At 37.7% G+C, this 27866-nt stretch overlaps 2 protein-coding genes across 3 annotated transcripts; one reads left to right on the top strand and one right to left on the bottom strand.

The window, feature by feature from the left end:
- Positions 1-122: 122 nt before the first annotated feature.
- Positions 123-27378, bottom strand: LOC144638673 (uncharacterized). Of its 2 annotated transcripts, none has more exons than XM_078497895.1 (2): positions 27244-27358; positions 123-654 (listed from the first exon to the last, which is right to left on the bottom strand). In XM_078497895.1, exons 1-2 carry the CDS (start codon positions 27311-27313, stop codon positions 170-172), a joined length of 555 nt encoding a protein of 184 aa, XP_078354021.1. In that variant the 5' UTR covers positions 27314-27358; the 3' UTR covers positions 123-169. The 2 variants fall into 2 exon arrangements, with proteins under 2 accessions (XP_078354021.1, XP_078354022.1); XM_078497896.1 differs by lacking the exon at positions 123-654 and adding an exon at positions 3213-3974 and having other exon boundaries at positions 27244-27378.
- LOC144638647 (macrophage mannose receptor 1-like) lies at positions 9863-22756 on the top strand. Its single transcript, XM_078497864.1, has 8 exons — positions 9863-10036; positions 14507-14799; positions 16062-16104; positions 17143-17325; positions 18030-18090; positions 18648-18926; positions 19788-20041; positions 20609-22756. Exons 2-8 carry the CDS (start codon positions 14794-14796, stop codon positions 20785-20787), a joined length of 1005 nt encoding a protein of 334 aa, XP_078353990.1. The 5' UTR covers positions 9863-10036; positions 14507-14793; the 3' UTR covers positions 20788-22756.
- Positions 27379-27866: the final 488 nt, after the last annotated feature.

Genomic DNA, 27866 nt, shown 5'->3' with positions numbered 1-27866 from the left:
CAAGGGAAATGGGACTCACTTCGAGTTAGCGGAGAAGTTCGAGTTATTCGTGTTCGAGTTACCGAGGTTCTACTGTAGTAGCAGAAGGGAATAAGACTAACAGAAAGACATACAAGTAGTGAAGAAGTTTTATTCCACTCATTTACAATTGCACATGCCGGCACGTAGTTCACATAAGGTGTGCCCATACATGTACACAGACTCTCCCTCTATTATCACCATTATCAAAATTCATCAAATCTTCACCGTACCAGACCTTAATTGTAGCGTACTTATCGAGATAAAACGGGTTAGCATAGTCAGTAAACACTAGCTGATTAGAGTCTCTAGCGTCCGTAAATGGCAAGTAATACCACAGCCCCGTGTTCATGACGTATTTCTCGGGCGGATAAACAACGTGGTCGTCTGCGTCTGTCACTACGACGTTCAGCGGGTGTTTTTCGTTGTCTGGGTGATGGTAGCAGCCCCATCGACTTTTATACCTGGGTTCTTTAGCGCATCGTACAGTGCCTTGGATGTAAACTAGTTTCATTGCACCGACTAGTTTCCCTTCTCCAAGGTAGTTAAATATTCCTGGCCTTTGTCCACGAGCGTAGAAGCAGACTGGAAACTGGTTGATCTTGGCCCAAACGGCGGCTGGCTTGTCTTTGGTTGCTGCGTGTATTAATACAAGAATAGTTTTAATGTAGATGCACAATGAAAAAGTAAAATGTAAGGTAAAGACTGTGTTCGGGCCTAGTGTACCATTAGGTCGGAGCTTATCTCGTTTTCCGTAGATTAAGCGACTAGGAATCATTCTATCCCCCCTCCCCTAAATTGAGCTAGTCCATCACAGGGTTACCTCGAGCATTAAAAGGTTTAAAGTGCATAATGATATTGCGAAAGTTCCTCAATGGTGATTATTTAAGAATAATCTTTGTGTCGTTTTATAGTGTTTTTTTTTTTTTTTTTTCCCGTAGATTAAGCGACTAGGAATTATTCTATCCCCTCCCCTCCCCCGAAATTGAGCTAGTCCATCAAAAAAAAGGGTTACCTCGAGCATTAAAAGGTTTTAAAAGGTTTAAAGTACATAATGTTATTGCGAAAGTTAGCTCATTCTCAGCAACTTATGTGCCTACATTTTCTCATTGGTAATTATTTTAGAAAAAACTTTTTTCCGTCTGAAAGTGTTAATTTTTTTCTTGTTTCGGGGAAGACACTGCTGGCTGAACGTTAGTCTTCTGACCTTTGGGTTGCGTGTGGACCTCAGTAATTTATCCAAATTTCAAAATATAGAATTCGTTTTGTTGAATTAAGCTCTTATATAGGAGCGAATTTTCTGCAATCTACTAGCACAATCTGGACAGGCCTGAGTGGGGTGGTGAGGGGGTGGGTGGAGCAAGGACTGGGACAAAGTAAGGGTGGTGGAGGAGGCGTATGAAAATCACATAACCCCTATACATTACAACTGATCCCCTGACCCCGAGGATTGTCGCAATTTTTCTATGTTAACTTAACTTCTGCCAAAAAGTATTATTTATTTTCGCGTGACGTCATCAAAATCTAAAATCCAAAATCGCAAGGCTCTCTGAGTTTCAATATGTATCTTTCTTTTAATTCAAAACTTTGCTATCGAGATGAAAGGATTATTATTATTATCGATAGCAGAGTTTTGAATTTCCGAGTTTTTTTACACCGCACGATGGCCTTAGACGCCTGAACAGTTAACGTATTGGGAATCAAACAAAAAATACCAAAATTGCAGTCAGGAGTTGACATTAATGCTCTTTATAAATTCTGACGCTGACTTATTTGAGCGTAAACAACGCTCATAACGTACTCAAGACGTTTGGACCGAGAATCTTCGGTCTTCTTCGGTTGTTAACTCATAGGAGACCCAAGCGTGAATGTAGGGACTGGTACTGAAAATTGAAACTAATCAAAAGTATATGTATTTTACTGAATAAACTTTATTAAACATAGCCTGGTGTTATTTTTTGTCATTCTACCGAGTTTCAGCGAGTTTTGAGCGAACACGTTTGGCCATGATATGGATTTCAATCATGCAGCGGTGGTGGACAAGTCAGGCGATTACCACAAGAGGCTTTTCCTAGAAGCGTGGCATTCGCAGAGGGACCAGAATTCGGGAAATGAACACATAGACATCCCTGATGTATATAAGTCACTTACATAATGTTACTAGTCTCGCGCAGCGTTCGCGTGTACTTTATTAGTCACTCGCGCGCGCGTTCAAATGTGAAACCGTTAAAAAAAAGCCGTTGCTAATTTCCTGCCAAGTTAACAACCGAAGAAGACCGAAGATTCTCGGTCCAAACGTCTTGAGTACGTTATGAGCGTTGTTTACGCTCAAATAAGTCAGCGTCAGAATTTATAAAGAGCATTATTGGGAATCATTTTATGTGAAATTTTATTAGTTTAATTATGACGGTGAGATGATTGCTTTAATAGCAAAAGTAAATTTGAGAAGATTCGAAGATTCTCGGCCGAAACGTCTTTATTAAAGTTTCAAACAAACGTTGTTTAAAACGTTTAGTATTAGTCAGTGACAGACAAATATTTGAGTTATAAATTTGAGATGTTTTCACTGATTTCTGGCCACCATATTTGTGCTCCTCCCGGGACACAAATATGTGGCGTTTCCATACTAAGCTCTAAAAATGTGTGTGGAGAAACTTAACGGAAACTGGAGTACGGAATACCGCTCATACCTGAGACTCGCACCGCCGAAGAATATTTTCGCTTTTTTACACTGATGAAGGCGGCAATGCCGTAACGTTCAGCTCTGCCGAAGAATATTACTTGTAAAGTAATCATCTCTAACAATTTAAATGTGAGTCCAAAGCCATATTTTGAATCAAAATCTCGAGAGACAAACAGGCTTTTTTGCAGCCTTGTGATCATCGTTCGGGAGAAAGAACTAATATCAAAGCTTTTCAAGCCAGCCCAGTCCCGTAGAAACGGCACCTCAAAATAAGAGGGGAAACAAATGAGGAAAACTGTTCCTTACCATGTAAGAGTTGCTAACTGGTTTCTAAGATGTAATTCTACAGCAAACATGGGGCAAAGTCAGTCTCGTTTTTAGAAACGATCAGACTGTTGTTAACTGAGGAAAAGTGATATAGAAGATAGAAGATAGAAGAATGACCCAGTTGACTGTTATTACACTATGAGGCAGTGTAAAACTAAAGGAAGGAGCAAAAACAGCATTTTCTCCACTTCTATTTTAATATTTTTGTTTTACATTATCTACTGCTTGTGCTCTTTAATACTCTAGTATTTGTGCAAGCTAGCGGTTTAAAAATCATGCATTCTGCCGATAAATAAATGTAAATATATTTGAATGAATGAGATATTTCTTTATTTTGTACATGCAAAGGACATTGTAGCGAAGAAACATGCAATAATTTATTTTGCACTTTAATATTTTTCAAATAATAACATATTAGTGGTCAAGTTATATAGATACTAAGTTTTACTTTCTGGGTAATTCAAGCAATTTTCAATTCACTGAAGGTGTCCATAGACGTCTACGCAGACCCTGCCACTGTTATCTGAGCTTTTCCAATTCTTCAGATCTTCACCAAACCAGATCTTTATAACAGCACCCCTTGTTAGGTACACGGGATTTTCATAGTTGGTGAACACAAGCTCATCCGAATTCAGGGCGTCAGTGAAAGGTAGATAGTACCAAAGACCAGCATTTTTGATGTATTTTTCTTCTGGGAAGATAATGTTGTCGCTTCCATCCGTCACCACGACATTGAGTGGATTTTTTATGAAGCTTGGGTGATGATAACAGCCCCAGCGACTGTTGAAAGCGGTGTTACCAACGCAACGCACAGTTCCACTGCGGTAGACAAGTTTCATTGCAGCGAGTAGCTTTCCTTCGCCAAGATAGTAAAATGTTCCTGGTCTTCGTCCAGTGGCATGGAAACAAACTTGGCCTAAGTTGATCTGCTGCCATATCTGCTGGCCTGAGATTGAGGAAAAATGGATTCCATTTTAGACATGGGCAAGCACAAGCCACAATTAGGAAGAGTAAAATCAAGCCATGCAGTCAAAGAAATATTTCCATAGAATAACAGGGTGACATACAAGCACTTAACATGTATGCCATTTAAGAAGTGGGCATTTAAGCTATGGCGGTGCCATTCTATCCAATGCCACATTTCAAAGACAATTTTTCTATGGAATAATAGCTGTACCTTACACACAGGAAGGAAACGTGGCATTTTGGAAGTGGACATCTTGGCCGGGCCACCTTGCCAAAGAAATGTGCCCACGGGAAAATATAATAGCTGTACAACACATGCATCATGCATTCATATAACATGCCATTTTGTATGTACACACATGCAGACAACATGCCATTTTAGAAGACGGCAACTTACTAAAAAAATAGCCGGGCCATGCAATCAAAGAAATGTGCCCATGAAATAATGGCTGTTCATTATACACAGGGAAGCATGTATATAACATGTCATTTAAGACGAGAGTAGACATTTTGTCCGGGTCATGCAACCAAAGAAATGTGCCCATGCAATAATGACTGCTCATTATACACATGCACGCATGCATATAACAAGTCATTTAAGACAAGAGTAGACATTTGCCCGGGGCATGCAGCCAAAGAAATGTGCCCATGCAATGATAGCTGCTCGTTATGCACATGCACGGATGCATATAACATGATATTTAAGACGAGAGTATACATTTTGTCCGGGTCATGCAGCCAAAGAAATGTGCCCATGCAATAATGACTGCTCATTATACACATGCACGCATGCATAAAACAAGTCATTTAAGACGAGAGTAGACATTTTTTCCGAGCCATGCAGCCAAAGAAATGTGCCATGGGTACAATTATAACATACAATTTCAGAAGTTGACCACACTCGGCATTGAAGAATGGTCAGAATAATGCATATTACTGTGTACATGTATAATGGAATCAAATAAAGAAGTTTGTGCATGCAATAAAACATGCACGATAAATACACAATATGCCATTTTAACTGTGGACCACATGCAGAAATGAAACATTATCTAGATAGTATACAATAATCGAAGTACAACACTAAGATGCTTTCATGTAGAAATATGCCATCTAAAATCCACGCCACAATTAACCCATAGACTGGTCATATCACGCCATTTTTGGCATGGGTTTAAGTCGCAATCCATTCCGTGACAAAGAAGAGAAATGGGCAAAGAATGGGATTTCTAAAGAGGAGGAAAGAGACGCTATCACTTTTAGGAAGTTAGGATTAAGAATTGCAATTAAAGTTGATAGCATGCTGCATAAATATAATTTGTGCATCGTAATGCGGTGAACTTGTTTCAGACCACCATTCTGTCGGTAATCCTCTATCATGGACATCATGCAGTTACTGTAGCAAATTAGTAAAATTAAAAGTAAAAAAAAAAAAACATTAAACAAACAGAGATGAAAGGTCACAAAAATGATAGCAAAAAAATCTACAATACATCGAAAATTACTATAAATAAAAGATAGTGTTTGTGGATTAAGGATTTTTACTTAAGATCCCGTTTTTGTCAAACGAATAAATCTATATCTACTTTATTCTTCGTGAGACTGGTCGCTCGCCTGTATCTCGATAACTGGAGTACAAGCTCTGAGCTAATCCTCAGCCGAACCCTTCACACTAGCAGGAGCCCCGAACCCTGTAACAGCTATAACAGAATTCTCGAATCTGATTGGTTCTTAGCATGCCGGGTGGGAGTAACTTAAGAGTCCCAATAACAAGGCCAAGGTGTCCAACAACAGCAATGCATGTGTCTAACAACAAAGTATCCAGTAACAACAAAAGCAGGTGTTTAGTAACAACAGTGTCCAATAACAACAAAGTGTCAAATAACGAATTTCGCCTGCTCCTCTTGGTTCCTCTTTGTGACTTAATACTTCTTTTGATATTGATAAAAACTTTCATAAACGGCGTTTTCCCTGCAATTTTTGACACAGAGGTCAAAATTCGTTAAAAGGCTTCACTTTAAAAATGGGTTAAAATTCTACAACGACTTTGAAAAAAATATGTTAGGTTCCACTCTATTTAAATTTATAAATAATTGCTAATGGCATTCGAGCTTTGTGTCATCTAAATCTGACTGTATTCATACTCGTGATAAAAAAATAAATAAAAATGGGATCTCGCCGATTCAGTTGCATGATTATAGACGGAATAGCAAAGCGCGCGAGTGACGTCACGACTCGGACAAGACTCAGACAAAGGGCGCTTTCCATTCGACCAAAAATTCCGGAAATGTCGGAACAAGGACGAATGGTACAGAAATTTCCTGCGAAGGTTTCCAGAAAATCCGGAAGTGTTGACTTTCCGAAATGCGAACCATTCAACCGAAAACCCCGGAAATTCCAGAAGCAAAATCAAATGGAACTGAAAGTTCCCGGAAATTGTTTTCGAAAATTTGTGTCTACCTTGCGAGGTTGTCCTCTTTTCCGGAAATTTTGGAAAAAGCTACCATTTTACACTCAGCCTATGTTCCTTCGGCAGAAAATTTAGCGATTTGTGCGGCTGAAAGCAGTTACATGTGTTAAGGAAGCATTCTTGAAACTCAAAACAAAAAAATTCAGGTGAACTCGGTTGTTTTTCGTTGATGTTTTGCAAGCGGCAGCAAAGAAATGTACAAATATTTATAACGCGCGTGTAGGCTTCGCCATTGTTTTGCTCATTAAACTTTTTGGGTTGGCGACGTTTTCGTTGCTTTTAGTGTGCCTTTTTAAAGGTCCCTGTATTTGTGGCCACGATGTCATTCATGGCGTTTATTTTCAGTGCTCGGAATGCTTTTTATTTGCAAAAATATCGAACTATATGTGCAGGAAACCGGCCACAAAGCATTAATTTAATGCACTGTATAAATTTCCATATTAGACGCACAACCTGATCATATGCAAATTTTGTTTTGCCTTCCGTGCAGTCAACCGGAAAAGTTGGAAAATGCTGTTTCATTTGCCACTGGAATTTTCCGGAAACTCAAACCAGAATTTTTGGTCGAATGGAAAGCGCCCAAACAAACCGGAATGGCGGACGATTTTCCTAAAACACTTTCTAAAACAGCCGGTGCTCCTAAAACACTTTCTAAAACAGCAGGTGCTCCTAAAACACTTTCTAAAGTAGACGGCATTCGTAAAATTCTTACAAAAAACATAAAATTCGCCTAAATTCCTTCTATTTCTCTCAGAACACGCTGATGTTTTTGAGCCTCGTGGCGGTTATATTTATTTTCATTCTATTTTTAGACCTCGCGCGCTTCGCTACTGGACTTCAATCAGTCATATTACCATAACTTAAGTTATAACCTAGTTCTAAAAACGCCGGAATACTTTTGCAAGGAATGATTATAAGTCTCACCCTGTAGCTACTTATATATTCTTAATTACTTCAATACAGGAGTTAAGTCCCGCAGTGGTAATAACAAAATACATACTCATTGCACGCATGTTAGTTCATTATTTATACATATAATTTGGGCGAAAAACACAGTCCTTTTTCAGTAACAAACAAACTTGATGTAATATGAATAACTACAACATGATAAAAAAAAGGAAATTTTTGCCTTTGGATTTAAAATTATGACGAGGCATGTGTGTTTTTTTTTAACAAATGTATACAAAAAATATATTCAAAAAATGTGCTGGCATTTCAAACATTGTTACTCAGGAGGAAACTAAATAACATTTTTATAAAATTCAAACATTACTTAGGATGCCACAACTCAAAGAAATTGGTTAAACCTTTCTGCCAAAATGCGTGCTTGATTAAAAAAGAAACTAACTCGCATATAAATAGGTTCGGCCCACTTGGGGAAGTATCACGGGGGATTTGTGTAATTTCAAATGCTAAGAAACATTTCAGTGTTTAATGCAAATTTTAAGTTATGGCCCAGGTCCGCTATAATTTACCACCTAGTGTACTTAAACTGTCGAGAGTGTCCCTGACCAGAGGTTAAAAGGGTTGAAATGAATTACAACATATTACGCTAGAAACGATCATGTTTTGTCCTCTTTTCAAGAATTTGGTTGATCTATTTCCCTTGGTATTCTAGGATTATTTTCTAAGCAAATAGAAGTATTAAAGCACAGTTTCGGCCAGAGGTAGAAAGGGTTGAAATGAATTACAACTTGAAAAATTCCAGCGGAATTTTTCAAGTTCTCACCAAATCCTCGGAATTTTTTTTTCAAAAGTACGGTAGAAACGATTTTAAGAATTCGGTTGATATATCTCCCTTGGTATTTTAGGATTATTTTCTAAGCAAAAAGAAGAATTATAGCACAGTTTCGATAAAAAAAACAATCAAAATCCCCATGATACCTTCCCTTTAAATTAGAGTGCGTGAGAACGAAAAAAATACACCTCTTAAAAAATTATATTGGCAGGCCGGGATCAATTGTATTCTGCTAATCATAGCTATAAGAAAATTCTCGAAAATTCACACTGAGTATCCAAAAGCAACAAAAAAAACAGGTCAAAGAAATTGGTTAAACCTTTCTGCCAAAAAACATTCCCGACATTTACAAGTCGCTAGTGTGACATTTAAGGTCTCGCGCAGCGATCGCGCGCTTTCGCCATGTCACGCGTGTTCTGTGAGACACTCTCGCACGCGCATAATGTAACCGTTGTAAGCCGTTGGCTTTTTTCAAAACTGAGGAAGGCCGAAGATTCTCGGCCGAAACGTCTTTATAAGAGTTTCAAACAAACGTTGTTAAAAACGTTTGATAATAGTCAGTGACAGACAAATATTTGCGTTATGAATATTCCTGACTGCAATTTCAGTGTTTATCGTTTAAAAAAACAGGTGTCCAACCATAAAGTGTTTTAAAATAGCAATTTTCACCAAAAAAGCTTTCGGCAGCTGGACTGCTGTCTTCGACGGATAAAAACAATGTGATAAAATAGAGTGACCTAAAATTTGAAAATAACAAATGAATCGCAAAAGTTAAAAAGTTAAGAATATGTGCATAAAGAATGCTACTCAAAGAATGCTAGTGTTAAAATTAATTTTTGTTTGAAAGAATGTTATATTGTCTCGGCAGAGGGCAAGAATTGTTATCGCCTCGACCGTTTTCGCGCGCTGTGTGCCACGATTCGAGCGTTCTACTCCTTTTGATATTTCTAAAGTCGTTTTAACCGGCTTTCAGTTTTTTGTTGTGAAGTTTGACATACAGGTCATAAATGTTTTTGAGGCTTCACTTTAAAAATGTGCTAAATGTCGACACTACCTTTAAAAAATTCTGTTTAGCTTTACTCTATCTAACTGCCATAGATAATGCAAGTTTGATTATTAGGTCTGATTTCCTCAGTATGGGAGTTAAGTCCCGCAGTGGTAAATAAAAAAATACACACTGTTAGGTCATTATTTATACATGTAATATGTAATAGTAATTAAACTGAATGCTGAGTACAACAGCGAAGCTCGCGAGGTTAAAAAATAGAATGCAAAAGAATATAACCCCCACAAGGCTCAGAAAACATTAGCGTGTTCTGAGAGAAATAGAAGGAATTTAGGCGAAGTTTTCGTTTTATGAAAGTGTTTTAGAAACATCGGCTCTTTTAGAAAGTGTTTTAGAAAAATCGTCCGCCATTTCGGTTTGTTTGTCTGAGTCGTGTCTGAGTCATGACGTCACTCGTGCGCAAGGGGTATTCGGGCGAAATTACGAGCACGATTATTCTCTGAATTGTACGACATGAGGTCCATTACTATCCGTATCTACACGAGGTAGGAGTAATTGGTTGTACAAGCTGTAGGAAAACAGCAAGAAAGAAGCCATTTAAAAGCACGTGAATGACGCGCGAATGGCGTACCTGTAATTGGACACCCACGCATGAGGCGCGCAGAGCCAATCAAAATCGAGAATTTTGTTATATATACGATTAATAGGATAATAGAGTATTTTTCGTTCGAAGCAAACTTTATGTATACCAATAAGACCAAACTGTGTGTTTCAGTAGAAAAGGTTCATCGCATTTGGTTGGATTTGGTTACCGGGCTCTCTATCAAGGTAATCATGTTCTCGTAAATGAAAAGTTTAAGCTAACAACAATGGACTGCCTTTTAAAAGAACTATACTGCGATATATTAAGTCATTTCAGATTCTAATGTAAAATATATATTTCTCTCAAATTCAAATGCCAAAGTAAACTGGACTGCCTCATTTGTGAGGTTTTTTTTATTAGAATTTTTAACTTTAAAGGTGTAAAAACGGAATCTAAACACTCAGTCTGATTCTATCCGTGCAAAACCTTTTATGTAGAACAATGCGTTCCTAATTGTTTCTGTACCTCTAATTACATTCCAGATAACATTCAAAATACTTCACTACATTCTTCACGCTATATTATAAAATCATTTTCACTGATAAATAGCCATTGCACTTGACATTGACACTGAACTTGAAAATGCTGTCATGAAGACAGCGAAAGTGTTTCGACGCAAATTTAAATGTTTACGAAATTGAAAATTGAAGGCAACCTTTGAAAACAGTCTTCTAAGAAGATAAACACACGCACACACAAACACACACAAAAATTAAACGACCAAGACTGAGGCGGGTTATGAACAGATTATGATTATAAACAGCTGCGACTTGAGACTACTTGACAGTTAGTTGTAACGGTTCATGGCTGTGAGCCCCCAGTTAAGTCATTTGGTGACATCCTAGGTTATCTTTAAAGTGAGTACAATCACAAAATAAAGGCTCACATAAGCAAATTTTCAGAATTTTACAAATCCATTGAACATAACCAACTTTATACCATGCCATAGAAAATACACCAATAGAATACAGGAAAGCCGTTGTATATTCGACGGTATTCAACCCCCTTCCCATCTGCGCTGCGTGTATTCTCGACGATTTGGGCGTATTTTCGTTGGTTAATAGAACAACACTTTCGTGGTTCTTGATATCCCCTTGCCACTTTATTTTCTTGCCACTCGCCTAAAGGCTCGTGTGTATCCGAGATACAAGTGACTGTGGGATATTCATGTTCCACTCGCGTTGCATAACTAGTATATATTGAACGAGTATCAAATTTGTTACCTTGCAGACAAGCGGTAACACAGCCTTCGGCAACAATATTCACAAAACTAATTCACGCACAAATAAAACACAGCAGACCGTGTTTTGGTAAGGGAAAACAACAGCTACCACTTTCGGAAAGGGACCTGACGCACTGGGCAAATCCTTGTTTATTTTGCGAAAAAAATCTGTCACCAGTTCCATGAGGCAAATTCGCCCAGGGATTTTTAGAAATATCAAATTTTGTCATGCCTTACCAAACTTCAAAGGCGCCGTCGTCCTGCCTCGAAACACTGACAAATTTTTGTCAAGAGTCAAAACTCACAGACTTTTCAATTGACATGCCTTAACCTAAAAGAAAACGTCATACAAGTATATTTTATCTCGCTATCTCGCATTCAATCTAATTTTTGCCCGGCAATTGGGCGCTGAACATGGAAGACGGCAAAGATTGCAAGGATTATATAACTACTATGGCTCGCAGATCTTCTTTTCACTGCACCTCCGGGATGCAAATACTCGTAGAGTAGCACAATTTTTAAACCGCCCGAGTACAAGTACCGCTGCTGCGCGATCAAAACGAAACCGCGGCGAACCATGACTATTTGAAATTTTCGAAAATTTAAGGTGGCTCTGGAACCACTCCAGAGATCTAGAAATTATTTTAACTTTGCAAAAAATTGTATTTTAACATGCTGATCATTATTCAATTATAAAAAATGGGGGTCACCGGACTCGTTTTTGAGTTATAAATACTTAAAGCTAAAATTTAGGGTGTTTTAAACAGATAATACCGTTGTTATAACAACCAGTGACGTCAAGAAAATAATCACAATTTGTAGCAGTAACTGATAAATGTTTGTAGCACTAATCCATTAAAGTATGAGAGCTGGAAAGTGCTGGAAAATGTTGTGAGCCTTCTTAAAGGAGCTATACGTCACGGAAAACACATCTTGAAAAAAAATTGGCAAGTTTTTTCAAGTTCATCGATCGTAATCCGTCCTAATCTTCGTCAGTCGAAACCACCCTTATTTTTTGGCGTTTTTGTTACTCCTTTGTTTTTTTTCTATGTTAGACAACTATTATTTTGAGGTTTCCTTCAATGTGAAAGTAATCAGAAAAAATTACTTAAATATCGTGACATTGGTTTTTTAAATGCAGCGTAAACAGTATCAGTAGGCGATAGCTTCACACTTTTAATTACTCACAGTATAACAAGTCATGTGCTTAGTGTTAACTTCGTTTTGTGATATGTATAGATGAAAGTGGAAGACCGGGCCCCATGCTGTAGTTTTCTCCTGTCCCTAATTGCCAAATTTGTATGCTCTTAAACTACAAGAACATTACCACTGGAACAATCAGTTTGCTTAAGATAACGACGTGCAGAGTACGTATTTACAAAATTAACAAGTTGGGGGGTACCTTCTCTGTTTACACCTTTACGTAAGTAACAGAAAGCCCCCTTTAAAAAAATCCAAAACACCTGTGTTATGTCTTAATCAAATATCATCGCGAACGGGAGTGACTTCAGGGTTCAATTATTCTAGAATATTTTCACCAGAAGCGCTAAATCGTCTCGTAGAGCGTTAATTTTTCGCCCGTAAACAAATGCTTTCAAAAGATGGGTGATTAAGTCCGATTTTTCTCGAGTCTTTCAAGGAAGCTATCTCTATAATCTTATTTTATTAGTCCACATTTTGAAAACTTTTACGTTTTCCCTAGTTATTACTTGTTATTTTGAACATTTAGCCCAGTCCTTTATATTCAACATTTAATTTCGGACTTACATGGTAAATAAATAAATAATTTATATGGAACATCGACTTGTTGAGGAGTACAGTTTAAAATGTCATTAAAGGCGTTGTTCTTCCCACGCGAACTGGTACAAAATAATCGAAAACAACACAAACAGAAGAAACAATGACTTTTTATCTTTACATTCGTACGTCGGATTAATATTATTTCACCCTGAAGCTGCAAAAAATTCTGTATCTTGTAGCGCTAACTGTATTCACCGTAGGTTACCGATTACTCTGTTTCTCTCAACCAAGCTTTGGGTAGCATCAGCTTTTCAGATTGGAGATTCTCTAGCTATACTCGTCCGCTATTTCTGTTAACTCCCACACCTTTAGTTTTTAAGTTTTTTTAGTTAGTTTTCTTAGTTATTTTATATTTTCCCTTCCTGGCGGGACAACTGCCCCCCCCCCCCCCCCCGCTATGTACGGCCCTGCAGCTAACCAAACCGTAGATATGCGTAGCATTATCAGGGTAAATTTAACACGCACAGTGCGGCCAGTCGCATGGTCATTATTATCATAAAATTTCTCAGATACAAAACTTGAGAGCAATTAGTCTATTTGCTAAAGTAAGGAAAAATTCTGTCTTTAGATTTCAAAGTCACTAGCCGCAGCATGTTTCTTTTAGAATGATATGTAAAAAAATAATATCTCAAACGATTTTATTATGCAAACACTTACAGGTGTAATCAGTAACATTTTTATAAATCTCTAACATTATTTCTTTAAGAATATCAAAACTCAAAGAAACTGGTTAAATCTTTCCTGCCAAAATATCGCGATTCAAAAATGGAGCCAACCAGCAAATAAATAGCTTCGGCCCACCTAAATAACAGGGTACGAGAACGGAGAAAGAGTGCCTTAAAAATGATCATGTGGGCTTCAAAAGTATCCTACTGAATTAGTCGGAATATTCATGTGTTTCCCTCAAAAGTTCTTGACCATAAAAAGTGTAATCCCATGCACCAGCTGACTAGCATTTTAGTTGTCAAAATATGTAAAGCAAGTTGTGAATTACTTAAACTTGACACTTCGTATGCTGGGCAACATACATTTTCAAAAGTGACCGTTGGTCGCCCAGGACCCCCCCAAAAAAAAAAAAAAAAAAAAAAAAAAAAAAAAAAAAAAAAAAAAAAAAACAAACCCAAAAAAAAAAAAAAAAAAAAAAAAAAAAAAAAAAAAAAACCCCACAAAAAAAAAAAAAAACAAATACCAACAAAAAGAACCTAAATAAAAAGAAAAAAAAAAAAAAAAAAATCCCCTTAAAGGACTAAACAAGCAAATTATAAAAATGAAATAGGAGTTCTGTTAAAGGAAATTAAGCTGATCCTTTTTTGTATTATCTAATAAGCAATTTTGAAAAAAAAATCCAGTTTTGAGCGCTCTCCCGTATGACACCTAAAAGCAATTGACCCGTAAAATGTAAGATAAGATATTAAACTTTCCCTGGGGGGGAAAAAAAAAAAAAAAAAAAATTAAAAAAAAATTTTCCTATAAAACCGTGCAAAACCAATTTTATTTTTCCCCCTCTTTCTTTTTCTTTTTTTTATTTTCTTTTTTTTCTTTTCTGTCTGCAATTAATTTCTATTAATCGTAGCATTGTGTCAGGCCTCTCCATCAATTACTGATGGTAATATTTCATATTATATACTTGCAGAATGAAGTGGATCTTAGCCTTATTTTGGCTGCCTTTCGTCGCCCCTGGATGCAGAAAGATAAAGTTTCTAAAAGATGAAGGTTTGGCACTACAAAATCACGTGATATCAACTGTGACTGTTGCTGAACCAATAAAATGCAACTGGGATTGCGTGGATACGCCGTTGTGTTTCTCTATTAACGTGCATAAACAACCAACAGGACGGTTCACGTGTGAGCTTAACAATTCCAGCCACATCCGCTGATCCACAAGATTTGATACCAAGCGCAGGAAGTCACTACCACGAAATGGCGGTAATATATTTCTTCTGCTGTTTCTGTGGGTTCCTTTGTACTTAACAGTATCTGTTAACCCTTTCACTCCTAAACGCACATTAAGGCGCTATTTGGAGGCGCGGTCATTGAACCACTTGTGACGTCATCAATTAGCACGTCAGTGGATTTTCGTGATAAGCAGCAACCTCGTTCCCAGGGTCTCTCTCTCTCCCCATCCCCCAGAGCGAGAGGAGAGAGAGACCCTGAGAACAAGGAGGAGAAGCAGCTGATAGAGCTTGGATTGACCTCTCTACAGGACTGTTCATTTTGAATATAAGTTGCGTTCTGACAGAGGTGATCCAAAGAAAAACACGATCCGTTTTTGGTTCAAAATCGCGGTGCTTAAACAGGCCAATACACCTGTTATTGATCAAGGTCACCCTTTTTCAGGGTTTTTCAGTGATAACGTCTAAACTATCTTTGGCCAGAATAAATGATATAAATAAGAGTAGAAGGAAACGAAAGGAAGAAAACGGAAGGAAAAGGAGCAAGAAAAAAGCGGAACGTTTCAGCAAAAAATCCCAAATTTTGGCTTATGTGCATGCATCAAAGTGAAATCTTGCACATTTTTACATGGAATCTTTATCAAAATGTTGCTGCAGTGTGAAAAAGTGCTATTCTAGCACAAGTCTAGGTATAAAATTCAAGATCATAGCACCAAAAATTCAGTTTAACGGTTGTAAAAACGCTTTTTTTTTTGGGGGGGGGGGGGGGAATTCGGGAGTGAAAGGGTTAATTAGCTCAATATTACCGTAATTTTCGGTCGCAACGTGATCAAGCTCTTGTATCAATGCCAACGCACGTACACTATACACATTTTAGGGGCTTTGCACATGTCACCGATTTTAAGCCAAAAGTTATATTTGTGTCATTGGAAGCCTAAAAATAATGGTCCATTTTTATTAAAAATTGCAATATTAGAGCACTGAAACTGTTAACAGGCGTCTTTGGCTGCAGATGGCTAGGATGGAAATGGATTGCAACTTGAAAAATCGACGCTTAACCGCTCAAGTTGTTTCCGCGCGTCTTCAGAAAATATAGTCTGAACTTTGATCTCTGTTCACAAATAATAGCTATATCTTCCTTAATATGTTTAAAGATAATGTTTTTCATGGGTAAAGTCGCCTACCACTAATTTCAGAACAGTTTGGACCAAAAATCTGCAAAATCCCCGTGACGTAGCTCATTTAAAATGGAGAAAGAGTACAACGTGCTAAATGTTTGTCTTGTTTTAATTTTAGGAGTTAAAACATTGTTCATTGGAAGAATGTGTCTATAAAGCTGGTAAGATGTCTTCATTTGGTTGCTTAATTAATCGCAAAGAGCTACCAGAGCGAATCATTGACCGAAACAAATCAAAACACAAACCACACAAAAAAAAGCTACCTCCTACTGGAATGGAACATCATTGCTCCATAAAACCAAGCGACTAGTATTTTTAAAAATCTTTTAGTAGAGAACAATAGGTGCGTTTTCATTACAGTTATCTTTTTATTTACCTGTAAAAAAGGGTGCTAACCCACTAAGAAAAATACTACAAAACAACAAACGCCGATGAAAATGAGGATGATATACTTAAAGCCTATTTTCCATCATAGCAAAAAAAATTACATGAACCTAGTAACCACGAGCCTTCTATAGCTCAATGGTATTGCGTACGAAGTACTAATCGGAAGGTCAAAGGTTCGACTCCTGTTGAGAGCACTCGGAATTTCGTTTACCGTATTTATTCGATTAAGCGCCCTGGGCGCTTATTAAATTTTTGGTCCTTGGGAGTGGGCGCTTATTCGAGGTGGGCGCTTATTCGAGGCTGGGCGCTAATTAAATTTTCACGATTTTCAGCATTTTTGTAACAAAACAATAAATCAGTAAAAGCAGATTTTTAACTGTTCATTGAAAGTTTCTGTAAAACACTAAGAAAATTCGTTCATGGGAAAGTCTTCTTTGTAGTACATAGTCAATTTCAATAATCACTGAATACTCCTCTTATGGACTTCAGTTTTTGTGGGGTGGGGGTGGGCGCTTATTCGAGGCTGGGCGCTTATTAACTTTTCCTACCTTCAGGGTGGGCGCTTATTCGAGGTGGGCGCTTATTCGAGGTTGGGCGCTTAATCGAATAAATACGGTATTTTCGAGAATGCCTGAAAAAATCATTTTTCAACAGCGAATGTATATTTCCTTACAGTATTCCCAATATGCTGTTGTATGTTGTCGGCATTCAATATATGTCATGCACAAGCTCCAAAAATTTCACAAGCTCAACTATTAAACAAGAAATAACTTATATTAGTGAAATATTTTGATTTGTTTCTTCGTTCCCAGCTCTCCCTGATAACTGGTATAGATTTGGGGCCAAACTTGTCAAGTTGTTTCCTGAGAGAAAGACCTGGGAACAAGCACGACAGTTCTGTCAGTCGATTGGCGGAGAACTGGTGTCAATCAACCGCGATAACGAAAACGAGTTTCTTTACCATTTACTTGGCCAAATTAAGACAGACACAACAGGTGATTTTTTCACGTTTTCTTAAGGAAAAATTCAGAGATTTTTGTTATAGGGAACCTCCACTCTTACGAAAAGGTGACATTGAATTGATTGAAATAATGCCTTTATTCCAAACTCTACAGAACAAGGGAGAAATAACAGTTAATAGAAACAAAAAGTGGAAAACATCATTCTTTTAAAATAGTCGCCATTTTGGATTTTATCACGTGTAATGGTTGCAGCTATTGTTAGGAAGCGGAGGATCTTTTGTGTGTAACAATTGAGCAAACATTCTACGTCATAAAATCCCATTGGCAAAATTTAAATAGCCACATTTTTCCTCAATTTTTTTTGTTACTATTAAATGTTATTTCTCCCTTGCCCCGTAAAATTTGGAATTTTGGCATTATTTCAAACAATTCGACGTCAACTTGTCGTAAGATTAAGGGCTCCCTATAAAGGTTGCTTCAGGTATAACAGTGGCTGTGAAAACAGCCGTGCGTGCGTCTTGTTATGGTCAATGAAAAATAGTTATTTGCCAAAGTAAGGCCGAAGTTTAAGGCGTTAATTGGCCGAATGCAAAGTCGGGTAATTTTTTTTTTCGTGGTTGGCAATCTAGATTTTCCAATCAAATGAACAGTAATCGAGGATAAAAGTTAAAGTAAATTGCATTTTCTAATGCGATTCATATGTATATATATTTTGACATTGTGGCTTACTGTTAAAGGTAAAGACCCAAACCAGACAATCGCACACTGGATTCTGGATGGGACTGACTCTGATGTCAGGTAGGTATGACTAGCCATGGAAATTGACCCTAAAGCCAATGTAACATTTGACCTTGTTAACATTTGATCTTCCTGAAATGCTACTTAAGGAAAATATTTTGCTTTTTTGTGTGTGGTTTTATTTCCTTTCTTAAGTTGCTTTTGGAATAACAGCAAACGCCCATTCGCCACTTTCACATTTATTTCCCACAATAAACTTTGTTCACCCCTCAAAATTGTTTTTAATTTCTCTTGGGACTTACAGTCGTCCCAACAGAAATTTAAAACAATACTAATACTTTTTTGGAGGGGGGGGGGGGGGGGCAAAAAGAGTGTATTATGGGGGTTGCGGAAATGGTCAATTCACAAGCCCCTTTCTGCATATTTTCAAGCCTTTTTAAAAGCCTTCTTTTTCCTTCCAGGCTATTTTACACCGTTGGTTTCGGTCGTGGTTTCAAAAAAAATAATAATTTTATAATCACATGGTGGGGATTTTAATTATCACGTGTAAGGTTCCATCAATCACGTGCTCATCAAATTCCAATACTCTTTAACTGGTGTGCTAATTCTTTGAACAGTCTTATAAATGGAGCAATATATAAAGATGAAGACGGTGTGAAATCCTTGTATCTCGACGGATCAGGCGCGCACGCTACAACCCCACCAGTAGATTTTGGGAACACAAGTTTCACCATCGCTAGCTGGGTGAAACTGCAAAGTCCTATACAAACGTCACCGATCTACACAGCCTGGTCAGTTGATGCTATGAAATTCGTTGTCTATGTGGAGGCACCTGGGAAACTGGTTTTTGGAGCAAACAATAACATTGGCCAATATTCTCCATGGCTTGAGGCTGGGTAAGGCGTTATACGACTACTATTAATTCATTTAAAGGTGCTACGTCCCGGGGATTTGGCAGATTTTGGTCTAAACCGTTCTGAAATAAGTGATAGGTAACTTAACTTATGAAAAACAGTATTTTTGAACAGCTAATCTGGCTGGTAAGTTGCATGCAGATCTGCCGTGTTACAAGTCTAGCGTGTGATCTCCGTGTTGAGTAGTCTGCGTGTTGCCCGTGTTGAGTCTGCGTGTGTCTCCGTGTTGGCTTAGCGTGTGATCTCCGTGTGACCGTGTCATCTCCGTGTCGCTCTCCGTGTGCCTTCCGGCCCGCACGTGCGATCATGTTTTCGCTTCGCACGTCTGTCGTGGGACCGGCGCGGTTCTTCCGTGCCGTGCGCGTGCGTTCACCTTTTCACTGTTCCCGTGGAGGGTCACATATATAACCTTAATTCGTGGATAGAAATAAAACTTTGGCTATAAATACCGATTCTTTTTTGAAGATGCGCAGAAACAACTTGAAACGTTAAGCCTAGATTTTTCAATTTGCAATCCACTTCCATCCTAGCCATCCGCAACCAAAGACGCTTGTTAGCAATTTAAGTTGCTGTAATATAGCAATTTTTAATCAAAATGGACCACATTAATTTTAGGTTTTATGCGACACAAATACAAATTTTGACTGATCAGAAATCTGTTAAATTCCGTGACAAAAAACCCTTTAACGTAATTAAAACAAGTTTTCAAGCTAATAGTACAGGTGCCTCTCTTTGCACGCTCCACTTTTCCGCTCAAGAGACTTTTAACTGAAGAAGAATCGCAATATGTAACTCAATTTTAACGCATGTACCATAATAAAGAATATTTTGATTTTCGTCCAGGTCTTCACCAATCGACAAGTGGTTTCATATCGCGGCGGTCTGGGACAGAAACGCAAACGAAGCTCAGTTGTTCCTAAATGGCGAGAAGGTTGGAACTGAGGCTTTGCCGAACGGCTCATACCCTGCCGAAACTTCTCATTCCTTTTACGATATTGGATATAAGAGCGATAGCTGGGTTGCGTTAAAGGGCCACTTGAGAGATCTGATGGTTGTTGGAAAAGCTCTCACTGGTGAAGAGCTAACTAATATTACAGGTAAATTTAACTATTTCTTCCCTGTATTTTTCTTTAATTTCTCATATCAGTAAAAAACAACAAACAAACTCCTACACTTAAGCTGACAGAAGAAAACTATGAAGTTGTAAATCATGTTATATAATACAACTTGTTATTCCTTGAATAAGGTTCCCAATTAGTGTACATGGAGCTAAATGAATTGCCGTGAAAATTTAAATATAGATTTTACTTTACTTTACCTCTCTTCTCACACACTCCACGAAAAGCGGCATTCAAACAGGCGCCCTTGCGTTTTACGTAAACGTCATTCGGGATTTCTCGAGGGATTCCCGGGAACATGTACACGAGCAGAATAAGCGAGATACGAACCGCCATGTTGGATGTTGTTGTGTTACAGATGTAAAGCTAAAATTAAAACTCGCCCAGCACGACATCTTCCATGATCACTTCACTTAACTTTGCCACTTTGCTTGGCTAGTATACTTCACGTTCACTTTGAAAGTTTGACTTTGCCAAGGCTTGGTTATTTAATTTTTATGCAAAAGTTGCTAGACTAATTTTAGTATGTGTGTTTATCGTTTGCAGATCCATTTGGTGGAATTTGGATCGGTCTGAATGACGTCACCTCAGAAGGAACCTTCCGTTGGCCTGACGGTACTCACGTGACCTACACTAAGTGGTCGTCAAGCCTGCCGGACAGCCAGAATGAAAACCAGGACTGCGTGAGAATGACAGTTGATAAGGGGGCCTGGGACGAATACTAGCTGTGCAAAACAACTTCCTTTTGTTTGTGAAAAGAATCCCTGAATTGTTTATCAACTTGAAATGGTTGAAGAAAGAAGGCAAAAGTTTTTACTTTATTTATAATTTAGTGTCGAGCTTTCTGTACATTTTTAACTTAGAAAATTGACGGAATTTGACACAATCATGGTGTTAACACCAAGAGTACCTGGTTTCTTGCTGATATCACTAATAGTAAACACCATCATCATTTAATAACAGCTTTTGACCAATATAGCTTCACGTGGTGCTATTTCACTCTTATGCTGATCAAGATTGTTCTAAAAGGCGGTACATTACGAGCAAAATGAAAGATGAAATTTGCTCAAAGTGGAAGTGTTGTGTGTTAATTACCATGACTGTGAAGAAAATAACGAGCTTTTTTGGGATAATCGAATTTCGATTTTAAATCTTGGGTGTTATATACCATTCAAATGAAAGCTATTGAGCAGTACCTTCACGGTTTGCTGTTGTAAACTGAATCCTTTTAGTTTTCCATCTGGGCTCCATTAAGAGTAAGGGCCTGTTTATATGGAGGAGAGTTGTCCCTGGTAGGAGGGTTACCCTCCATACCGAGCCACCCCGGGCGAGAGAGCTTTTCATACGTTTCTTTATAAATAGCTGCGAACTGTTTATATGAGAAAGTGCAAAGTTGGCTCGGGGGGCAGGGTGACCCTGGGTGGAGGGTCACTCGCTTTGAAGGTAGGGTGACCCTGTGGAGCGAGCCAACTTTTTTCCATATAAACAGTTTGGTTATTTTTGCCTCCCCTACCAGGGACAAGTTGACACATACGGAACATGCGCAAATGCTGCAATCGGCCAAAACAACATCGAAGTCGGCAGTAAATTTGTCCAAAATGGTCTTCGTCGATGTTTCAGCGTTCCAGATTTTAGAAAAGGCCGCCATAATAGCTATTTCAAAATAACTCTCGCCAGTCTTTTGAACCGACAGGGCCAAGTTTTGGCTCGGTCAACAGGGACAACTTTCTCATATAAACGCTCGGTAAAAGATAGCGCGGGGTAGAGGATAACTCTTCTACCAGGGACAACTCTACTCCATATAAACAGGCCCTAAAAGGTGCATTGATACTCCACGGAATTACTGAGCAATTAACCTTAACAAATTCATTGAATAAAAACAACTCAGCAAGAACTAACTAATGCATTGTTCAGTATTTATAAAGTAGAATGACGGTAGTGGAACAAACCCTTGTGTGCAGTCTGGCATTTAAAATGAAAGATATTGAGTGTTGTGGTTTCGGGCTCGTGGAATTAGGATTTACGAACAAACATCAGGAGAACAATCACAGAACAACACAAGGAATTTATTCTCCACACACGAGAAACAGGCGAGCACTGAGTGCGCATGTACATAGGTCCGCAAATCATGCACAGAAATGGCATAACAAACTATAACATTTTAAAAGCAATACTTTCTTGTGTTGCTGTTTGTAAACCAATTTAACTTTATTATTAGTACATTAACATTAAAGTACGATTCGTAATGAATAATTTTAATTTTAAATCGGGTTTTTAGATTTTTTAGATATTTCAGTTGCACTTAAAGGGGCAGTATCGCGAAAAGTCTTCTCATTTTCTGTGTAAACAATGTTAGGGTGCACTCAACAATTATGAGGGTGCACTTTGCCTGATCGACAAAATAACCTCTTATCGAAAAACAAAAGAAAGGCATTAAATAATTCATTCTCCAAGATGTGAATGAACCCTTATCAATGGTTTTGAAGTTTTAAGCCACTTCTTTCCGAAGTAGCCGTCCATCCGTAATTTTCATGACTGGCACAGTACGTTTTAGCATGTCCAGCTAATATTGGTTACTTTCCCATAATACCAACACTTTTTTTAGATTTTCAAATAGCACTGAATCTTGTTGACACTGACTTCTTAATCAAATCACATTATTATATCTTCTATGTCTTGTTATTAATTAATCAATTGTAAATACATTTGTATTTGTTAGGAGAGTTATGATAGCTTTAGCAGATTCGCTTGAATTCGCAATTTTCCTTTCGGGAAACAGCAATTTCGCGTATAGTTTTTGGCATATATTATTAATAATATAATCAGCTGGAGTAAGTCCATTTTACTTTTTGGATCCTACAGTCGAAGCTCTCGTAAGCGGACACCCTCGGGACGCGAAAAAAGTGTCCGTAACTGGAGCTGGCCGCTTACGAGAATGGTTCTCGTAGGCGGCCACTAGAGGTGTAGTGGATAGATGGCCGCTTACAGGAGCTTGCCCAGCTAACAATAATCGGACGGACGTGGATGACGAAAAAACAAACACTGAAATATGGTACTGTAATAACTGTGAAATCATAGTGACGAACGGCGATGTCAAGTTGATTGATGAAAACAAGATACAGAGGTTGTTAATAGGATTTTCTTTGTGGTGTCCGCCTACGTGAGCTTAAAAACAAAGAAAAAGTCTAAGTCGTAATCTCTGAAAGTGTCCGCGGCCGCTTACGGGAATGTCCGCCTACGAGAATGTAAAAATACAGAGTTTGTATGAGAGTTAAAACGGGGTTTCAAACAAGGCGGCCATAAATAGAGCTGTCCGCTTACGAGAGTGTCCGTTAAGAGAGCTTCGACTGTAGTAGTAAACAATATATTTTATAGGAAGCTGTGTGTTTCGACTTTTTAAGTAGTTTTCTAGTTATTCACTTTGATAATTTCTTTGGCTTCATGGCCATACAGTCAAATGTTTTATTTACATTTGCTATATAACCTTCAATTATTATTGAAGTCGCTTCGCTTGGCTTTGCCTACAGGGCAATTACATTTAAAAAGCCAACAGCAGCTTATTAGCTAAAAATAATAAGTTAATTTTAATACTTAAGTACTGTTTATCCGATATTACTAAGACGCGTGCTGGAAAAAATGGAAGGTTCCTTTTTTAGTTCGTGAGCTTTTGTATTCGTAATCTATTAAGTTGGTAGTGTAATTCAATTACCGAAGTGCTTGGTAAGCTTGGTAAAAGTAATTAATTAGCTTTCAGAATAATAAGTTACTTGCTGATCTCACGTTGTCCGCTTAGTTCAATAGGAATCTTATATTTGCTGAATCATCACGTTTTTCTGCACTCAAGTTAATTCAATAGGGTTGATTACAAGCTGTTAGGTTGTTAATCCATCGTATTTCGCCGAACTCACGTTCGCCACTAAGCTCAATAGTTTTGCTGACTCAACGCGGTATAGTTTGAATACTTTTGCCGACAGGAGTATCCTAGTTTAATTAAACTTAACTAACTTAATTTGTTCTACATGCGTTTTAGACCTTTTCTAACAGAATTTACCGCTCGTAAGCATCTTAGGAATTTTGGAGTTATTTTCAAATTATATTGTTCACTTATGTCCAGGATTGAACGCAAGTATTGTTTAATGAGTACTTCATGTTTGACTGTGTTATTTGACATTTCCATATTACTTCATATTTGACAGATTTTGGTGTGTTTTCAAGTTGGTGAACTTTTATTAATGAGGACACTTTGTGATGCCTGTCATGAGGAACGTGCATCTCATTTGCGTTCAATCCTGGACATATCTGATATTGTTTTGGTAGTTTTTTAATTTAAAGCAATTTTAGAAGTAGTTTTCTTCGCCAAAAGTACGCGCTCTTGTAACAATTAGATGCTAGGTCAAGTTGTAAGTTTTATTCTGGTTTCGCTGTCTTCAAAGCATTTTTACTCTACAATTATTGTTATTTCGTATCTTTAATAGGATAGCGCACTTATTATGTACCATTGTCAATAGACGCACGTAGCGAATCGCATATAAGCAACCACACTGGTAAAGCTTTTTCGATTGCTTTGTTGAGTACAATTTTAAAGCAATAAACTACTGTTGGAACCAAGCTGAGTTGTTGCTGTTGCTGTCCGCCCAGTTAGTGGTTAGATCCCGGTACATGTACCTAAGAGTGTAACGGCCCTTCCTCGCAAGCGAGTGCCCCATTTGAGTCTAATTTCCCCCACAAGTATCGTCACAGTTGTCTCGTTTTCACAAATTCAGAGTTCGCCCGGCCGTTTTCCCGTCGCCCACTGAGGAAAACCTGCCGTTACTTATTTATGTATAGAAATTTAAGTTTTACCTACCCTTTTTTACTTTGTTTACTTATTTGTGGGCTTCCTGTAGTTTTTAGCTAAGGCCCCGTCTACATTAACCCGGGTAAATTTGAAAATGTACAGTTGACTATATTCATGTTGTATCACGAGATATTTCAAGCTGTACTATTTGTTCAAACAAAACGGGTTCGGTTCTTATGCAATAAAGGAGTTTGTGAACGTTTTCTACAATCGTTGTTGTTGGTGGTGGTAATATTGAATGCGAATGCTAGCGGGAATCCCAGTTATCAGTTACATTTTCGGCAATTTTTATCAGCGATCACTTAAAATTTCAGCCATTTCTCAACCATCAGTAAATTTTACAGATCTCAGATCTCAGTTATCAGTTAGAAAAACGCGTCATTCCTCAGCTGACAGTGAAAATTTTGACCAAATGAATTCTCAGCTATCAGTTTATCCCCATGCAGACCCTCTTGCATGGCAGGGAAGTTTAAAAAATTTGTATATCTTGACAGCAAATCATTTTACATAATAACATTTTTGAAAATATAAGCTTTAGCGAGGGTCTCGACTCTTTACGAGGGCTATAAAATCCCTTTACCAGCCCAAATTTTACACAAACCCCATTTCCCAGTCTATTGTTTTCCCAATTTTCCAAATCCCAGTCCCAGTTCTACCGTTTATTTGTTTGTGATTCCCAGTCCCAGTGACTCAAATCCCATGCATTTTCCGAGTGACAATTTGCCCAAATAACAGTTCCTTTTTTACCCCTTTAGTTCCCTTTTAGCAAACGAAAAGAAAACCTCCGTTTTTATAAAAATCAAATCAGTTGACATCCTTTTGAATCTCCCCATGATTTACAATCCATACCACTTATCTTTCTAGCTAATTTCCCACCAGTTTTTCCTTTTTTCTGTTCGATTAGATATTTTTCTTTACCGTAAAGATGGCTTCGGAATATGGCTAATGGCTTGCGTCATAGCTTGCTTCGTGCTCCTTTGATAACGTTGGTCCCAGAATTAATTTACATGTTGAAAATCAAATATTTTATGAGGTGGTGGCGACTGAATCAATCATGTCATGAGCATGTCATGTAAAATAATCGACAGACGAGCGTAATTTAACGAATTTTCTTATTATCTTTAATTTTGCGACCTTAGCAATACCTTCTGATTGGGTGAATATTCTTGTACAATAATGAAAAGCAATAACCCCTACTCTTGAAAATTCAAAACGCTTTCCTGACTCATTTAGCTGTTTATACCTGAAACTAAAGCTGTACAAACAAAACGAACAAACTTCAAACGCTTGCCGTAGATTGATTTAGTTATTGGTACTGTAACGAGGTTTTGATATTCTTTTCGTTAAATAGTGTGTCCGTTTTTCACCGGAAGAAGGAGGCGAGCTACAATGAAGCACTTCTAAAGTTCATAAAGTAGACACACAATAGACCGTTTTAAAAGGAAATAAGTCTTATACCGTTAATGTTAAAAGTTAGTGTCCGCCTTTCATTGTCTTGTCAAATATTGAATGAATCTCTGTATATCTAAGTTAATGTGGGCGAATTTCTATTGAATTGAATTCGGAAATGGGATTTATTTTAACGCTTTCTGAGAAATGGTTCACGATAGAAAGGAAATAAGCAAATCATGTTTGCTCTTTTATTTATGAAAGCATAATCACTTTCTGTAAAAAGAAAAGGTTTTTATCTATAGCTCAATTTTACCGATTATTGCATAAAAGATAATTACCAAACAAAAACGAACGGTGAATACAGGTGATACAAGACTCCATATTTGATTTGTAAGTTTCAGTCTACTTTTCCTTCTATCTCATCTTATACAATAAATATATTTTGGCAAATATCGAGCAGATATTTTACTCAAGCTTACGTGATAATTTACTCTCCGGCATATCAAGCTTAATAAAGTTACAAGATTTCAATAAAATCGTGTATTTACGTTGCAACAACAACTACGGCCTTCTTATTTGGTTTCATAGCCTTTTTTTCATTAAACAAGAAACTGTTACATAACTTTTCGGTCAGAAAAAACTATTTATCTTCCCACCCTAAGAATAATTTACCATCAAGGGAATACGCCGCGTCGGGGGTTTGCAATTCTTGCCGCTAGAAAGGAAACGAAGAAATCCTGGACTTTATATGTAAATTACTTTCTCCCAGAATTGAACCTATAGTGACCGATTAAAATCATGAATTTAAGAACGTTTCAACCCGCTTCAATCCTTTTTCAATTTTTACATGTTTTTCTAGAATATCTTTTACCTTCTCTTAGTATGAAATGGCCTAAAATTGTAGTACATTTATATACTCGGGTCATAAATTAGGTTAAAGAAAAAAACTTACAGTTGCCTTGCTCTGGGAAGACTACCATTGCGCAAAGAATACCGACTAACGCCTTTAGGAACATTCCCATGACTTCTTATGGAGGTAGAACCCGCACAGCAGCCAGTACACGGCAGTAATATAAATTTCTCGCGCGGGGAAATCCTTTTGTTTAATATAATATAGCGGTCACGTGATTCGCAAGGGCGTCATTTTGCGTGAGCGGAGAAAAGTAAATATTTTTCGTTATTCCGAAGTGCAATTTCCGTTGTTTGCTTAAACATCATTGTCAGCAATGTTTAATGATAGATATGAAAACAACACATAATATTATTTGTTAATTGTGATAATAAGTGTCATGAATGGTTCCAGTAGGTAAAGGCTTAGAGAAATTATTAGAGGGTTCCAATGGGGTCAAACGTCGCCAGGCATTTACCGATTATGCTGGCATTTTTTTGGCCTAATTTGGCTTTACGAGCATTTTTTAACACTTTTTCTCAAAAAAGAATAGCTAACATAATTTTGCATTTTTTGCCAATCTTATATTCATTTTTGTCGTCAAAAGCAAAAATGTGCTTGTTTTTGGCGTTCAAACACTTCTAAAGAACTATAGGAAACTCCAATTCTTTAAGCTGTCCACAAAA

The sequence above is a fragment of the Oculina patagonica genome, chromosome 14 (assembly GCF_052425735.1).
Source record: "Oculina patagonica isolate OP01 chromosome 14, crgOcupat, whole genome shotgun sequence".
Taxonomy (NCBI): Eukaryota; Metazoa; Cnidaria; class Anthozoa; order Scleractinia; family Oculinidae; genus Oculina; species Oculina patagonica.
This window is presented reverse-complemented; position numbering and strand designations above follow the sequence as displayed.